The sequence below is a fragment of the Xiphophorus couchianus genome, chromosome 4, assembly GCF_001444195.1.
Source record: "Xiphophorus couchianus chromosome 4, X_couchianus-1.0, whole genome shotgun sequence".
In the NCBI taxonomy this organism is placed as follows: Eukaryota; Metazoa; Chordata; class Actinopteri; order Cyprinodontiformes; family Poeciliidae; genus Xiphophorus; species Xiphophorus couchianus.
In genome coordinates, this window is record NC_040231.1 from 14,232,813 (window position 1) to 14,251,052 (window position 18,240).

The 18,240-nt window shown below is 38.9% G+C and overlaps 1 protein-coding gene across 7 annotated transcripts; it reads right to left on the reverse strand.

Moving 5' to 3' along the window:
- Window positions 1–2,390: 2,390 nt before the first annotated feature.
- immp1l (inner mitochondrial membrane peptidase subunit 1) lies at window positions 2,391–18,212 on the reverse strand. 7 transcript variants are annotated; one of them, XM_028014321.1, is made up of 9 exons: window positions 18,095–18,199; window positions 16,986–17,192; window positions 16,618–16,877; window positions 16,442–16,540; window positions 10,382–10,492; window positions 10,202–10,290; window positions 8,738–8,864; window positions 3,102–3,212; window positions 2,391–2,556 (listed from the first exon to the last, which is right to left on the reverse strand). In XM_028014321.1, exons 4-9 carry the CDS (start codon window positions 16,538–16,540, stop codon window positions 2,470–2,472), a joined length of 624 nt encoding a protein of 207 aa, XP_027870122.1. In that variant the 5' UTR covers window positions 16,618–16,877; window positions 16,986–17,192; window positions 18,095–18,199; the 3' UTR covers window positions 2,391–2,469. The 7 variants fall into 7 exon arrangements, with proteins under 7 accessions (XP_027870122.1, XP_027870123.1, XP_027870126.1 ...); XM_028014322.1 differs by having other exon boundaries at window positions 18,115–18,173; XM_028014325.1 differs by lacking the exon at window positions 16,442–16,540.
- Window positions 18,213–18,240: the final 28 nt, after the last annotated feature.

The window sequence follows — 18,240 nt, forward strand, 5'->3', positions numbered from 1 at the left end:
AAAAAGATGAAACAGTCAACATTTTTGAGCCAAAGAAAAACAAACAAAAAAAACAGGGCTACGGGTTTGTTTGAAGTTGGCTACAGCAAGTAAGTGAATGCCAAAAATCCACGACCAAACATGCACAGGGACATTAAAACACACTGGGCCCACTGCCGATCAACCTGGGCCTCATCAAACATTCCTGACCACCACTGTCAAAATAGGAACAAAGAAAGATAACCACATGTAAAATAGAAATCCGTACACTATTGTTTGGAAGACAATAGATCGTAATTAATAAGTGGTAACTGGTGTGATATTGCAATTTTAATGATTAAATGATTATGTAGTCTTTATTTTCTGTGGACATACTTGTTAGGTAAAAGAAATCCAATAGACTATAAAAATTAAAATTGAATACTACCATCATGTATGATATAGAGAAAGGTCCTTTTAATCTTTTTTTTGTTTTTACTGCAGCAGAAATTGTAAAGTACCTTTGCTTGTATTTACAGGGCATATCAATAATGTGAAATGACATGGGATTGGTACACCTTTCTTCTGTCCCTGTTGTCTCCTGTGTAGGGAGCAGACACACCTCAGCCTCACTGACAGCCCATAGCCTGACTGTGCAGTGCTGCATAGCTCAGCACAGCTGTCTGTTGTCTGGTTCTTCCGATGTCTACCTCCTCCAGCCTCACTCCAGGCTTTGTGCCCACTCAGCATCAGAGTGATCTACACCTCTGTCATTTCCTTGGAACTTTGGTTCAACTCATAGTATTGTGAAGAGTTATAACACAAACTACATGTGGCTTTAATTACAACTTAACAGTTTACATTCTTATTCTTTACTCTAATACAGTCAATCTTTCCCCAGCGTAAGGCTCTGTCCCAGGGGAAAGAATGACAAACATATCCTATTAGACCAATGGTCATCTGAATCCCCAACCTTATCTTTCCTTGAACTCCACTAGGAGTTGCAACAGTAAACAGCCATGGCTCCCTCTTTAGGGAAGTATATTTAAGGGGCACATGCTGAGATTGCTTGTGTCAGCATTTCAGCTAAACAGCAGAACAGTGTTGACACGCAACAGATGAATGTAAAACCTTGAGAACGAAGATGTGCTGGAAGCAAATCCCTGAAAAAAATGTTTTTTATAAGCACACACTCATATTATCTTGAGTGTCTCTCCCAGCAGGCACAATCACACTCAGGCAGATAATTCAGTGTCACAGAGAGCCTTGTCTGTGACCCTCTGGTCCCCTCCAGACAGATGAAGCAGCTGGACAGGGACCCACGGCTGCCCAGAACTCACTTCCCTCGGGGAGCTCAAAGAGAAGAGTCCCCTCTCTGCCTCGGAGGATGACCAGCTGAGCTCAGTATGTAAAAGCTCCGTGTCCCCATGCCCAGGAAGGTCTGAGCAGGCGAAGCAAGACTTGCAAATGTGCAGTGGTGAAGTGATTTCTCTCTCTCTCTCTCTCTCTCAACCAGGATAGTTTTCAAAATGGATATTTAATGTTTTAGGATATAAAAAAAGCATAGAATTTAATGGTGGTCACTTTAAGATTTTAAGGGATAAAGTAAACATATTTATTTACAAAAATGCTTCATATTAATGTTTTCAGAAAATTATTATCCCTTACTGAGGATATGATTATACCTTTTTAAATCTATGGCTTGCATATTCAGTAACAAATGCCATAAATATGAACAATTTCAAAAGCGACTTTGTCTTGGCTATGCCTTCAACAAATAGGCAACGAGGAATTACATCTATAAAGTTACATATCTCCAGACATATAAAGAAGGTCTGGAGATATTTTACTAAGTTCAACACAAAATTTATCCAATAGCAAGACAGGATTTACTAAGTACATATTAATATTGCATAGTTAAATTTTCCAACTGCTTTTTCTGCTTTAATGAAATATTAAGTAGCCAGGGACTTTGTGTGTTTCATCATAATGCCAAGACAGGGTAAGCATGATAGCATGACATTAATTTTTTGACAGATATTGTTTTGTAGAAAAGTGAGCACAGCTTTTCTGCATAATTATGTAGTCTTGGTGTACTGGGTGTATTTCACGTTGAAATTAAATGTAAAGAAATCTGCACAACACTAAGTGGAATGAGATCTGAAACCTTTAGATTTGTGTTGTAGTTCTCTATTGAGGCATATTGATTGCGTGACTCAGGTTTACCTGTGTAAATTCTTGCATGTGTTCCCAGGAACTCAGTTATACACATTGCTCACACTCTCATAAGTACACTGTAAGCCCCAAATGACAAAGGGCTCTGGCACTTCTAAAGCAGTACCATTAATCAAGTATGTATGAACACTAAGTGATTTTGCCAAAAAGAAAACCTGAATTTAAAATGTGTCTGACCATAATAAAGCAAAAATCACAACAAGAAAATTGGCCATGTAGCCATTTTATTAAAAAGAGGTTTTAAACTAAGTACAGAAAAATAAACAATTGAGTGTGTCAATCCGAGTCTGAGTCCCTCTGAGCTTTAATGATGTGTTTCATCGGGGTTTCACTCATAGTGCCAAAACTATGCAGCGGCCAGAGCTGTGAAGGGGAAAAAAGCAGAATAACAAGGAGTTAAAGGAGAAATAAGATTTGATTAATACAAAAATAAAGCCATTATAGGGGGAAAAAAACACTTTATTTCACATCTTGGACACACGCCCTAATACAGCTTTTAATGATGTATTTGACCTCATTAAAAATCCTGTTATTTCATCAGCTGTCATAGCAGGGCCTCCAGTGGAGTGCTGCCATCCAATCAGATGGACAGAAGGTTGCCTGACCTATTTCCAGGGTCATGGTTGCGATGACATCCGGTGACATGACAACATAGCAGAATGGAAAGCTAGACAATATGCTGTCCAGGCTTCGGCCAATCAGACACACTTGTTTCAAACTTCCAACTGACTATAATCTCTGATTAGTACTTCGCCATAATGGAGGGATTTATCGGAGAACAATAAGTGCAAAGTGACTCAACTCCAAACACTTTGCTCATTTTCAATCTGAGATAAGAAAATGGAACACCAAGGCTTTCTGCATGTTTTGCAAACCAAGATAATTTTAAAGTTGAATTTGTGTGTTACCTTCCAGCAAACACGACCTCGAATCAGGGCATATGGAATTGGGCCATAGTTCCTTGAGTCAGTGGAATTCCTAAGGTTATCCCCTTCCAGCCATACATGGCCCATTGGAACCTAAAATCATTGTTACACACACAATATTGACAAAATGATTAACATGTACACTTGTCCAAAGTAAAATATGATTTAAATTCCCCCCCACCCGCCTTCAATACTGCATAAAAGTAAATAATTCTCACAATGTATTGCAACTCTGTGTAAACCTCACCCCGTTCACCACTTAGTCCCCTCAGCTATCCCTCCCTCCTCACGTATCTTAACGTCAACTTGCCGATCCCTCTTTATCACCGCACTGTCGTAGGAGAGGGGTCATGGGTAACAAACTGGGTTGGGAGATGGAGACTTAGGAGAACTTCAAACAGGGTCATTAGGCTGTTGGCTGAGATCTGCGCCCCTCGTACCCAGGGAGGGCAAAGCCAGAGAGGGGCCTGAGATAGCTGGACAGAGGGAGAAAGAGGGAGCAAACTAAGCTGCGGCTAGCAGCAGCGTCCAAGGGTCTCCACCGCGGTCCGACCTGCCAGTGGGGCAGTCATCCAAGCAGGCTCTAATTCACAGTGACACCAATTATGATTAATCTCATCACTTTAGGAGAGTAGGCTTGTCAAGGCCCTAATTAAGTGTGCTGTCCCCCTATATGTGCAGACAGGATCAACAACACATTATATTGTCATAATGGGCATCACAATCCACGAGTCTATTTTTGTGTTGCCCAACTTTTTTAACGGCAAAAGTCCTCTGGAAGAAAGAGAACAACGTGAATAAGGAAATGGAAAACTAGCAGTGGAGTGATGTCATGCCTTTTCCTGTTCTCAAGCTCCTTCCTCCTATCACTCCGGTCTCTGATTGCTCCCCAGTCATAATGCGGGACGCTGCATTTCATTTCATATTTGATAATTGAGACAGATGATGTGACATAATCACAAGCCAGTGACACGTTGACCTAACATGAGGTAAACAACTCGCTGACTAACAACGACACAAATGAATATCATTAAAGGAGTCATCTGAGAACCATATGTCAACATGCTGGATTCTCACCATTACACCTCATTAACATGGTAACATATGCTGGCTCCCAAGCACAGGAAAAAGAAACGCTACCGTTTGTCATCTGCCAAACCATCATCTGCCAAATCATAACTTGGTTTTTTTATTTATTTATTTTAGAAAACCCTCTCTTGATTCTGTTCATCTATAAAAGCACAGCTTTTTGGTCAACAAATGTCAAGAAGAGCACTTCTTTTTTAAATTATTGAGTGCATTTATGTTAAAAATAAAGGCTTGTTTGTATCGACAAAGTGTGTGCACAACAATGTGTGAGGTGAATTTGTGAGTTCTCAAGGTTTGTTTCCAAAATCGGATACAAAAACATCTTTAACAGTAGTGACCAAAGTGTGACCATTTTCAGCCTCAACCTCACATCAAGAGCAATACACATATGGTGTACCAGCACAGGTATTTGATGAAGACAGACATTTTATTTAAATGGTCTATTGTGTTATCGCATTTTAAATTTTCTTTTTATTGTGTAATTGTCTTTTTTTTAAAGTATTCATAACCTTATGTAAGGTTGTGAATACACAAGTATTCACAGGTATTTCTGTAGGTATCCAAATCAGCAAAGATTGAAGACCTTGATTGCGTTGATTGCTCATGTCACAGCAATCAACGTGTCACAGCCTCAGGTTTTTCTTGAATATGATGTCACAAGCTTAATTTGTCCATCTTTAGACAGTTTTGCCCATTCTTCTTTGCAGTTCTTCTCAAGCTTCTTCAGGTTGGATGATTTTTGGCCATTTTCAGATATCTCGAGAAATGTTCAATGATATTCAAATCTGGACTCCCAGACTGGTGCTCAAGTAACTTTTTTTGACATCTTGGCAGGATGGTCCTTGTGTTGATGTAAAATGAACAGTCACCTCTGTCTGGGGTCAAGAGTGCTCTGGAGAAGGTTTTTATCCAGGATATCTCTGCACATTGCTGTATTCATCTTTTTCTAACCTCACTAGTCCTACTGCTGCAAAACATCCCCTTAACATGATGCTGCCACTATCATGCCTCACTGCAGGGATGGCATAGGCCTGATGATGAGATATCACAGGGTTTTTTTTTTTCTCGTGATCTGAGAGTCCATCAGGGATCTTTTTGCACCCTCCATATTGTAATATTTGGTATGAGGAAAGATATTAATTTAATTCAATTTTGAATAAGGTTGTAGTGTAACAAAATATGGAAAAGGTGAAGCGGTGTGAATAATTGTATTCCAGGTGGTTTTCTCTTTAGTCTAGATAATTACAATCAATCACTGTAATTTCTCTCGATTTATATTTCAGCCAATTAGAATTATCTAAACAAAGGATCTCATCTATTAAACTATTAATTAGCAACACTTTCCCATCTAAGCAAAAATGTATAAACAAGCATACTTGGAGGATGAACCAGGCAGTAATTTAAAAGGTGATTAAACAGAAATCTTTGAAACTTGGCCTTTCAGATCATGGCAAATTGAAAATAAAGCTAGAAACTATCTTTTCCCTAAGTCACAAAAGGAGAAAAAAAAATGTCAGAGGAAAGCTTCAGCATTAAAAACACAGCTGGACCCAGATACTTATTTTTGTATTCTCTTTCAGAAATTGATACAAAAAACCTATTATTAGGGAGTTTATCTGAAGACAGATGAGATTAGTAAGTACTTTGTCATCTATCTTCAATGAACATCAATGTCTGTTTTTGACTTAGAACAGATTTCGACAAGCATTTTTAAATATCAAGTTCAACGCAGGCTTAAAGTATTTATACATGGAGTTCCTTTAATCCGCCGGCGGACTGCTGGGCAGAATGGATGGGAAAGACAGCAGCAGTCTTGTGGTAGCAGGTTGGGTCCATGCCAGGCATTGTGTGCTTGTCAGAGATGGGTCGAGTAGAGCTGAAGCCAGAGCTCTCATCACTGTGGAGGACGGCTGTTTAACAACCTTGCCATTACACTGTTCATTATTTTAACATGATTGGGGTGAGGAATTACTTTCCATTAATACAGTGTGTATGAATATTCAGCTCATCTCCAACCATATCTCTCTGTCTAACTTTACAGCAGAGAACAGAAAGTATGGCTGACGTTTCGTCTCGCATGTCTTTCTCTGTCCCCTGGTGTAACATTAGAGATCAACCGGTATTGTTTTGACACAATAGAAATGATTCTGAAAAGGTGAGAGAGCAATTAGTACATTGCTGGATCTCTGGGGGTGGAGGAGACACGTCTGTCTATCTGTCTGAACAAGAAAAGAGGTGATGACAGGGTCTAACACCGTCTTACAAAAATCATCTTTACAGGCCTACATATTATGTTTCACACATCATAATAACCACACACAGGGACATTTATTCTCTGCACTAGAGGAAAAAACTATATTAGGGGACATTTATATGAAGAGTTTTTTTCTCAGACTAGATGCTGGTAAACAATATTAATATATTCTTAGGAGCTAAAATACATAATTCATGACACCACATATTTGATGATAGATGACGTTAACATGCTTTAAGTATCTATTATGCTATTACTAAGATGCATAATACATGTAAAAAAGCAGTGAACTACGGCATGCTTTAACTTGTTTTTTGTCTCCATAGTGAGCTGAGCTTGCATCCCTTTGAAATCAGAGACCATCAACACAGACTTGAACCTCAAAACACAAACATAGTCTTGTAAATTGTACAATCGCATACACAGCTGACAGAAGACACACCAGTCATATCCCTGATAAATTTAAGTATTTTCAAGTTCAGAGTATGGTTTCAGCCCATTAATCCACAATGGAGGAAGAAGATATGATCAATAGGAAATTTCACCAAGAAACATATAGCTTGTACATAAGGAATTATGTACAAGCTATATTAAATATATACAGCAAAGGAACATTTTTCATTTATCATATTTGATTTGAATTTATTCATTTAGTAAAAGAATTCACTAAGCATTCTTGCAAAGCAGTGATTCCATATTGTTTGCCAGGATATGCATTTTAAAAATGATTTTTAAGCTAATTTATGTTTTTAAAAAATACAATGCTCTGTTATAGTGTTATAATACTGAAAGTTAATGAGAGAGAAGCTCATGGCAGACTTTACAAATCAGAGGGAGGATACCTTCTGGAGCTATTGTGTGAACAGAGGCTCCTGCATTTGCTGAATGACCCAGCAGTTTAACTCATTCATACTTTCACACAATCATAAGATTATACACTTAACAATGCTAGCTGATTATGCTATATAAAATGACAGGATTAAAAAAATATCAGCTAAAACTAACACTTTTGTGGTAGCTTTCCCTCCAGCACAGCTAGTATCTGAAGAAAGTTAGAAATGTAGCAGCTTTAAGCCGCCACAAAAAAGTTTTAAAAATCACAAATTAATTATAAAGTTTTGGGATGTGAAATAATTTAGGGTTATAAAAGTGCGTGTGTTGAATAATATGTTGAGGATGTTAGGTTAATTTCACCCATTATTACCCACAGACAAAATTTGCTTCACCAACAACTACAGCTTACAGATGTTTGTTTTATTCATACCTACAGATAGTCCTTAAAGGAATAATTAGCTATTTATGTGGTACACGTGCAGATCAATTTCATTGTGGTAGTTCAAGGGGACTCATCCAGTTTTCAGCTACATACAGTATAAGTTTCTGATGAATACATCAGAGTCCGGTTTCTGTTTGAAACTGGTCTATCACTTAAAGACTGAATAGAATGCATAAAATCAGTATCAGAGTGTATTCAAAAAAATTTACCTGAACCCAAATAAATTAGTTTAAAGTTTTAAAATGACTTAAAGTGGAACATTTTTCACTGCATTATGATAAACTTTTTCAATCGTTTCTATGTGGAGGTAAAGATAGTAGAAGTAAGCATTTACTTTGTCATTTGATGAATGTCGCTTGCAGGCCTGCCCTTGTGCTATATTTTTCTGAACTTATTCAGGCGTTTGCCCATAGTCTATAAAATACAAAGTAAATTCAAAGAGATGCAACATAAACACAACCTTTGGTTTGTGGACTGTCATATACTCATTCACACACACACACACACACTCAGATAACCCTCCTCCCACCCATCAGTCTGTCCATTCGGCTGGCACTAACTCTAACAGGCTTCAGAGAGATTGCGGGCCTGAGCTGTGGGTGTTGGGGGGGGGGGGGGGGCAGTAATAGAAAAGCAATGACAGTGGTTTTGGCAGCAGAAACCCTGTTCATTCTCTGGTTTTATCACCATTCTTAGGAAATATAGGTGTTGTCAAAAGCTGATATTTTGACCACTGACATAAAATGGATGTGCATGGTCTAAAATGTAAACAACTCTGAAAGCCTATAGACTGCGATAGTCACACAAAGAACAACTCAGACACAGTTTTGCATTATGCATAAGCATTCATTTTAGGTTGAGAGAAGCTATCAAGTGTTTTGTACTAAACACATTTTTCATTCACTCTATTTAACTGTACCTTTTCCTCATTTTTGGGAAACACTTAACTGTGGCTGTTTGCGGTAAGACAGTGTCTAAAACATGAATAAAGATACTCACATATGTGTGGGTCTTGAACAAATCTGAGGGAGAACTGGTGCAGATCTTATCACCCTCCAATCCAATAACCCTTTTACAAATGTTCATTTGTGGGTCGAATGGACTTTTTGCAATTACTATGTCACCCCTGAAAACAAATAAATACAAATATTCATGTAATGACACACAATACATGATGCAGTGACTCGAATATTATCAGTTATATTTGCAAAACCAGCTGTAGCAGATATGTGCAAATTTCAATGAAACAAACCAGAAACAAACCAATCTCACTAGTTATCAAAATTAAATGAGCAAAATAGCTTATCAATAAAGTTGACTCATCTCAAAATCCATTATTGAGTCATCCATGGTGTTAGAAACTGCACTCATAGACAAAGAAGAGGTAATTTCTTATAATTTTATAAGTATGAAAGAGCAAGCATAGAATATCTAACCGATCAGAAGAAGTCACAGTTAATATTAATCCAAAAGTCTGTACTTATTAATAGGCTAAGGAAAGATAAAGCAAGATTAAGTGCAATTAACTAACAAACAAAGCAAATAAACAAGACAAATAATTAACTGTAAGTTACACTATTTGTTGACTGAAGGTTTAATGGACCAGGAGCTTGTTTCTTATAAAATAAAGTGAATTAAAACCCTAAAACTTATCAATTATATGTTTAATTTCCAAATGTGAAGCGGAAAATCTTATTGAAGGTCTAATTTGGAAATTTAAACGCTCCCACATACTTAACCCGAAGCCAACCAGTCGACGCACAGTCACATGGTTGTGGACTGTTTGGTTTTGTTCACAAATTTCACACAACGACGCGGGACACTTTGAGGACGCCTCTACCGCTTCAGTATACGTCACCCTTCAACCCTCTGGGGTTGCCACAAACAGTCACAGCCTCTGTGGACAACGACGGAGAAATTTCCATACAGATTTTTTATCCATTTAACAATCTTTACTGAAGAACCGAACAAATGTACCTATTTCCTCCCTGTGTCAGATAAACATTCCTCAAATGTTTATCTGACACAGCAAGATGGAGATACAAAACCTATATAGTGGAAGTGGACTAGTTGAAGGGAAATATCAACATTGCTGTCCAAGAACAGTTAAGGTAATGTCTATTTTGGAGTTTATTTACTTTTTTAACCACTTCTTCTCAAGCTTTATGATTCTGCCATCTCATGTCTTTCCCTTAGAGAAATCTAAGAGTCAAATACAGTGGTAGATAGCCTTCATATAAACAATGGTAACATTACAATATCCAGGTACATAAAACACATTCTTTTGAGAAACATGTATATTTTTTAATAAAGAAGTTGTTATTTTAGTTAGATCACAAAATTCCACTGGTTAGCTGAAACAGGCACAAGAGCCTTTAGAGATGGGAGGTCAGAGTCAAAAGGTTTGAGCAAGCTAGAAACAAGACCCAAAACTTTCAGTGCAGCAAACAGAATCCTACTTACTTTTCTATTTTAAAAAGATGACGACTCATACGTTCAGAGAACACAACATCATGGTTTACAATTGTGGGCTCCATAGAAGGACCAGAACACTGAATGAAGACAACAAAAAAAAGGTTATTATTTTGCGTAGAAAAACGTGTGGAAAAGGGGCATCAGTGATGTAATCTTGTAAATACGAACCACCACAAATTCGCCAATGTATTCAAAGGCACAGTGTGCAATGCAACCATACTGGATGGTGTAACCAAAGAGGCCCAGGGTTTTCCCCAGCATATGACGGAACATCTCCACCTATGGAATAGAACAGCCAAAAGTTACAAAATTTCTTTAAAAAAATAAAATAAAAATACTAAAGCTGTGAGGAGTTTCATTTCTGGAGGTGTGGAGAAGGTTGTCACAGTTGGCCTACCGCTAAGATGGCACATTCTTTAGTGTTTCATTCTCAGGGGCTGAGTGGCCAGTTCACACCAGAAAACTGTCCCGCACTTTGACCCTGTGGACGATGGGCCTATCAACACCTTAAGCTCAGGTGATGGACAAACACAGAAACTGTGACACATCCAGCCAGGCAGCCTTGCCCCGTCTACAGCTACATCCCTGACTGTGCTGCCATGATCATTAGAGCTGTTATCAGCTCCTGTCGGCACCATAGAAACACAAAAACACCAGGGCACACTTACAACAGCCCTGCAAACACTGTCATTTAAACACACAAGGAATAGGTCTTCTGAGTAAACATCACAACCACTTTTGGATTATTGACTTTTACTCAACCTGCGGGATGAACTGAAGAAAGCAAGCCGGTATTTACACACTGTCCAGCAGGTTCTATATGTAGAAAAGCTCTTGCACACCTGCACATACACAAACAGCAACTGTATACGGCTGGGCTTAGATGTTAGTACTTGCTTCAGTCACTTTCTTTTTTCTCAGGCTGCTGTCCTGCTAGCCCTCCACAGGGTAAAGAAATCTTTTCCTTCATCTCTTCTATTCCTTCTGTCTCTTTCCTTCTTTCTCTCGCCATGTCTCCTTTCCCTCCCAGGGTATTATTAACCAAAGCAAGCAGAGCGGAAACCAAAATCCCAAATCCTCAGAGCTCTGGGAATGACTTCCCAAGATGGACAAGGATTAGGACCCCCAATTTCTCCCTTACCCCACAACCTCCACCCCCTGTTTCTCCCCAGGTTCCCAACAGACCGGGTGTCAGGTGGCTCAGTGAGTCCTGCCAAAGGTGTTACCCCTAATCCCATTACCCCCGCCACTCTTCTCTCTCTCTCTCTCTGTTATACTCGCAGGTCCCTCTCATTCATTCCAACTGCATTTCAACTATTAAACTCTCCATCTTTTCTTTCATGTGTTTCTTTGGCCTATTCGCCATCCTTTTTGATCCCAAAAAGATAGACTCCATCCTCTCACTTCCCCACAACTTCTTCCCTCTGTTCCACAGTCACCCCTGACAACCCTGCGCTTTCCAGAAAACACTGTGAGTAGCAGGGCTCAAGCAGGTGAAGAGGAATATATATATATATACTGCATGGAACCCAAAAGAAAGCCCCCTTTGCGGTTCCAGCATACTCCTATTTCTTCTGCAAACTCAGTACTTCCCCAGCTGGTACAATAACACCTCTGGCCCTCTAATTCCTCTGTTGGCAAGAAAGTGGACTGAAGGTTAATGTGAATCTCTGTTCTGCGCTACAAGGCAGCATGTTCATGCCTCTTCCTCTTACTCTCAGCTTGCTTCACCTGAATTTCCATCTCCATGGTACTGTAATGCACTCTTAGACATGATCTCCAGTGTTCACCTCCTTCTGCTAGACCAGGGATCAGGAATCTTTGTTAGCACTCATTCACAGAGCACAGTGGACAGCCTCCCATACAGCTGCCCTCATATCTCTACTTCATCACATCCCCTCCCCTCCATTCCAGCATGCATTCATCATAGGTAGGGATTAGGAGACTTTGCATAACCAGATCACACGGCCACTGACTGATATCAAGAGTCCATATGCAGCCGCCTGGTTTTCTGAGTCCCCCTCTGTCACTGATAGTGTGTGTTTGTGTGTGTGTGTTCATATGCACGGACAAAAGCATCACCTGTATGTTACATAGAAAGAGTAACATATGAGCTGACGTTACTCTTGGGACTCAGAATGAGCTGGACATACACAGAGACTTCTAATTAAATATCTATTAGATCTAATTTCCCTCAGGCAAAGAATCAAGCAACCAATACTATCTTTCAGCTCAAATACCCCCTTTATGTGTGTGTGTGGTGTTGGATGGGCAAAGGGTATTAATCGCATGTTGTATTACAGCTGTAAACTAACACAAAATCTCTCTGCTAATCCTGGATTACAGGGCAAACATGTTCATGAGAAAACAACAACAGGAGAAAAAAGTCAAAGGAGCCTTTGCTGCAGAACCATCTGTGACCGCTGGCCTCCTGCTGTCACCTCGCAGCACTACAGTCAGGATAAGAGAGCCATTTCAAATGAATAGTTGCAGATGGAGTTATATCATTGTGTGTTTAACTTTGTGATCCTCTTATTGAGGGAACCCAAATTCATTCATTCAAGCAATCAAAACTAGGCGAATCATCAGAATGTTTTTAATGCCCAATGTTACATGCTCATTTTGTGAAAATGCCGGTAAATAATTTGCTCCATTAAGATGGGTTAAAAACATTTGAGGATAGAAAATAATAGTTTGGTGTTTTTTTCTGTAATTTGGGTTAAGGTGAATTAAGAGATATAGAAATACAGGAAGGTGAAACAATTGAGCAGTTTGGGAGTTGCTGCCGCTAAGCTTAAATTGTGAGTTAACTGGAAACGTTTGATATCATTATATGAGAGTCCAGTTCTATGATATGTATAAGGAAAATAGCTTCATATTATGACTTGGACTGGCGAATATTAAATCCACACAAGTCTTAACAATTTTACTCATTTATCAATTGCTGGTTTTCTTTGAGGTTTGAAATGCCTGTTGTTGAGATTGTTGAGATTTTATCTAACCAACATTAACTACAAATCAAAAACATGCACTGGATGGACACCTGATGGAGTTAATAGTTTTACATCCAGTGGAATAAAATCGGATGAAAAATAATGACGGTCAAATTAAATAATTCTAGACTAGCAACCTGTCTAAGGTTTATTTGCTCTCTTGCATAATGAATGCTGCAGGTAGGTTTCCTGAACTTTGTTTGAGGTTCATCAGATTTAATATAACTGATGGGAGGTGGGAACTCAAAAAGTCTGGATGCTGAAATTGAATCAGAAGTTGTTCCAAAAAAGTACTAATCTATGGTTGTGCACACACCTGTGCAATCATGTTACTGTATTTTCTTTTTTTTTTGGTGTTTTACTTTGTTGTCCCAAACAGATATATATTTCTTCAGCTGTATTGTACAGGATAAATGTCACATTACATGTTGAAAATGTTTTGAAATATTTTTGGTCAAATTTTTTACATAACAAAAACTTGGCATTTAAATAGGATGATTGAAACAAATGAAAACAATAATTAGTTATTAGCTTTGATTAAATTGATGAACAGGCAACAAAACCTGAATTTTCACTAATGGATTAGCCAATCAAACACCAGAGATAATGAATGGAAAATCGACAGGCCAACTGATTGAAGTCAACTGTATTTTCCAGTGCAATTCTTTGTAAAGCTAAAACAAAAACTACTGCAGGAACTTAAAATGAAACATAGTCAGTAACCCACCAAAAGTGATACCTAATTAAACACACATCATTGATGCCATAAGGAAATAGTCAGAAAGGAATTACCTCTACTGGTCTCAAGAGGTTTGACCCTGCCATGAGTGAGTAGTGTTAATTGATATACATGACCAGTCTATTAGGACCACAAAGCGAATTTCAATCCAAACAGCACACACGGGCCTTGCAGCGGACTTCTTACACAACTAAATTAGGAAAACATGGGCTGAGAGAGAACTGGGCAACAGGGGGGCTAAGAGGCTTATGAGCCCCTTGTCAGATATTCTTCTTCTCCCTGAGGATCACAGATGGAAGGGAGTCTGGAGAAGCAGCCACACCAGAGTGGGGACGAATCCCACCTCTGATGTCTTTCTCTGGACAGCAGAAGGCAGAGGAGGGTGGGGAGTGAGTCCTGTTGCGCATGGCTTGATTTCATCTTAATGTGAGGTATAAAAAGGAGGAGCTTTGGCAACAAGGGGTGTGTGGGGGGCGAGGGGGAGTTGTTTCAACTATCAGTGCAATCACAGTTAATCCTGAAGATTTAAACACAGACACCTGGCTGGATGGGGAATGACAGATGTAAAAGTCCCAGGACGATGTTTGTACAAAATCCTGGTCCCTCCAGGTCCTGCCTTCTATCAAAGGTTTAATTGAAAAGACTGATCTCCATATTGCTCTTTGTATTGTTGCTAACAGCAACGCAGCCGTGAAACAGCTGAGCGAGGTTGCTATTTGAGGAGCTCAGGGTTTATACCTACAATCAAAGGGTCAGTCAGAGCAAATAATAGCCAAGTGATATGAATACAACTCCTGCGAAGTGAAAGGAAGTGCGGGCTGACACAGTCCCCAGCCAATTACATTCAGTGGAAAGTCAGTCACTAAGCCTTATTGTATTGACCACAAGAGATTGTGTGGTGCTGGCTCTGTGTTGAAAGAATTCAGAGATCTTATCTGTGCTTGTATCAGATTTACAAAGGCGTTTGGGTTATCCATGGCCCCGAGCTCAACACTAGCTGCTATTTTTTAATACTGACTAGTGAAAGACATCTTAGCTCACCCCCAATTTTTAGACTGCAATTTTTTTTCAATTCTACAAGAGAACATGTTTTGCATTTTGATTGTTTCTGAATGTGTTTGAATATGTCAAAACATCATATGACTCAAACAAAAACATCTGACAAAACCACAATGAAGCAATTCAAACTATGGGACACAGAATAAATGAAAAATGGGGGAAAATCCTTTGATAAAATTAACTGCAAACAAAACCTGCCCTGTGCTTATTGTGCCAGCCCTGTTAGACTATTGCTTTTCTTTCAGTGTTAACAAAACAAATTTGGTGCATGCTGATAATAATCTGGCATCCTCTGGACGCAAAAAGTTAGGACTCCTTATAGCAATTCCACACTGATGGCAGAGGAACATTGCAGAAAGCAAAACAGTCAGACCAGGAAAAGGTCTGACATGTTATGACTGCTGCTATTATTTAGCTCAATCAGATACAGCAGCTGACATAATAAGAGTAGAAAACACACCTCCCCGCTAGATCCTGATTTGAAAAGGTGTGTTATTTTTGTACAATTACTCGAGCCTGTTGTGGAGACACTAAAAATATTTCTGCACAGTAAAAGTACAGCAGAGATTTGTTAATCAATCTCAATACTATGCAGATTAGCAGAAATCCCTGCACTTATTGTTCTGCTGAAGCCAAATCTCCTTTTCAAAAATACAAGTCGGTTAGAGCATCTTATTTGGCTCGTATAGTCTCTCCACAATGCCCTGCGTTGTCAGTCATGATATATTCCCTTGGCCTCCTGTCAACATGCATAAGTCTCAACAGTGCTGTCAAAACAGCAGGACTGCCTCTGCTGAGAGCGTTTGTAAAGTGAGCAGTTGGGCGATTGCTTCCTCGGGAGAATCACAGCATCCTGCGATCCTACATGGCCTCTGGCCTCTCTGCTACACAAAGCTTTTTACAGCTGTCTTAAGGATGTCACTGATCAGTCTTGACTCCAAAAGAAATGTTAGTGGACTATGTAATATTCAAATTCAATTGTGATTGTCCTAAATAGTATATTTTGAAGGTCTAAGAATAAATAAAAGTAATTTTATGCATAATAATCTTTGTGGCTTTTTGTTTTTGGGTACTATTGCAGAAATACATCCAAGATCTGTTCATTGTCTTACACTAAATAATACCTTCATTGAATTTCAATCCACTAAGCCATTATCTTTAGCTCACTTGTGATCGGATCATGATGGTAACAGGTCCAACATGCAGTTAAATACTCTCCATCTCAGCTTGAGCATGTCCAGCCCAGAAGAGATACGTAGTCTCTCCAGTGAGTTCTGCGTCTGCCAATTTTTAGCTCATGTGCCTGAAAAAACCTCCAAAGTGAAGCACCCAAGAGACATCTTGACTGGATGCCTGAACAACCTCTGCTGACTCCTTTTGATGCAAAAGAACAGCAGCTCTATTCCAAGTTCTCCCCCAGAAGACGGAGCTGCTCACCCCATCTCTACGGGTGAGCCCAGCCACCCGACGGAGAAAGCTTATTTCAGCTGCTTGTATCCGGGACTTTGTTCTCTTTCTCAAGATCCATTTTACCATCTGTGAGGTCAAGGACAGAGATGAACCAGTAAATTGGGAGCTTTGCATGTGGCTCAGCAGACTGGAACAGCACCCACCTTACCGCAGACGAGGTCTCAAGTCTGTCTTCCCATTTTCTTATTTCCTTCTCCATTGTACCATCACTCAAGGATAAGACACCAAGATACTCTCATCTCAGGCGCTTTGCACTTGGCTGCAAACTACTCCAGAGAACAGTAAAGACAGTCACGATCTAAACATGCCAACAGAACCACATCATCTGCCAAAATCAAAGATGAGACCCTGAAGTTCCAAAACCTGAGGCCCTCCTCTCCAAAACTATGTCCTTGGAATCTGTCTAAGAAAACCAAAAACACAAGTGGAATATTAGAAGTGTTCTAATATATTTCACCAAGAGGTTGATGAATGAAGTTTTGATGTTTAACATAAATGTATTGCTGCATACCTCATTATCAGCTCAGTTGCTCAGTAGTTTAGTCCTAAGAGATTTCTTCTTTTTGCTTGTTATACTTAAATGTTTCAGCTCCTCAAACTAAATTTCCTATCAAACAGGGTGTAAATATAAAACTTGACTGTCACTTGTGTAAAACATAAATTGAATGTGATTAATTACGTTTTTGAGGACTTAAGTTAAGCCAGTTGACTGTCAGATCTGTGGAAACAAAAAACTGTTCAACAACATTAAATAGACTAACAGATCAAAAAGATTTTGATACTGCTCTCTTCTAAACCAATTAAAGAGCAAATGAGAAACAATAATTGACAAGCCCCTTGCATGCTAGCAAACCACAGTACCAGCTGTGATCCACAGGAGACTAAAATACATTTTTTGTCCATTGATGTGAGAGAGGGGTGCAGATTTTATGGAAGACGTGTGTCGCAGTACATTTGGGGTACAACTAACAACATTTCAGAAAAAGAACATCATTTTGACTGTAAAACATGGAGGTGTTAAGTGTGTTGGAGGTTACTTTAGGACCTGAGTGACATGCCTTATCTGATGACTCGTACATTATGTTCTTTACAAGTCTATTATGGACAACAATGTCTGGACATGACCTGACCTTAAGCTCAGAGAAACTTGTGCTACTCCTAGTGATTCAAAGCACACAATACAGTCTACCTGTGAATCTCCCCATATTTTGTTTTTTTTTTCTTCAAAAATTCCTGTTTCAAAATAGGCATATTTTAGTTTAAAAGCAAGGTATTTGGCATCAATATTTATTCTTTTTTTTCAGTGCCTACTTAGCTACTTCATTAAAAATAATTTACTACAAACAACAATAATAATCCATTTTCTGGGCGAATATCCCAAATCAAAACGGTTTTTTCTTCAATCGAATTGTTCTGAAATCCTCTAAAACATTTTTCAATTTCATGTTTCTTTTACCTATTATAAAATAAACACAGATTACCGAAATCTTTTAAGTACAAATGACTATTTTCTGTGCAAAACCTGAAGTGAGTAGCCGCTTTTAAGCCTTGATTAGATTCCAGGAATTGCGACGAACACATAAACTCAACATTATTTAAAGCAAATATTGATAAACTTACAGCAGCAGCTGTTAACTTACATATAGCTGTGGATCTTTTCTGATTACAGCTCAACGCTAAGTGTGACCATGCACTCACAATAACAATTCCAGCCTCCTCTTGACAGCTTCCTGAAACAGCAAAGTAACAAACAAGATTGTCATTGG

What these genes read in the sequence shown, in the direction of transcription:
- immp1l (XM_028014320.1), bottom strand. Translation starts at nt 16,588, where the DNA reads ATGCAAAGCTCCCAATTTACTGGTTCATCTCTGTCCTTGACCTCACAG. An exon ending in ACATTGGCGAATTTGTGGTG is followed by an intron (nt 10,291 to 10,381) that starts GTTCGTATTTAC and finishes GTCTTCATTCAG; the next exon opens with TGTTCTGGTCCTTCTATGGA. An exon ending in TGTTCAAGACCCACACATAT is followed by an intron (nt 3,213 to 8,737) that starts GTGAGTATCTTT and finishes CAATGATTTTAG; the next exon opens with GTTCCAATGGGCCATGTATG.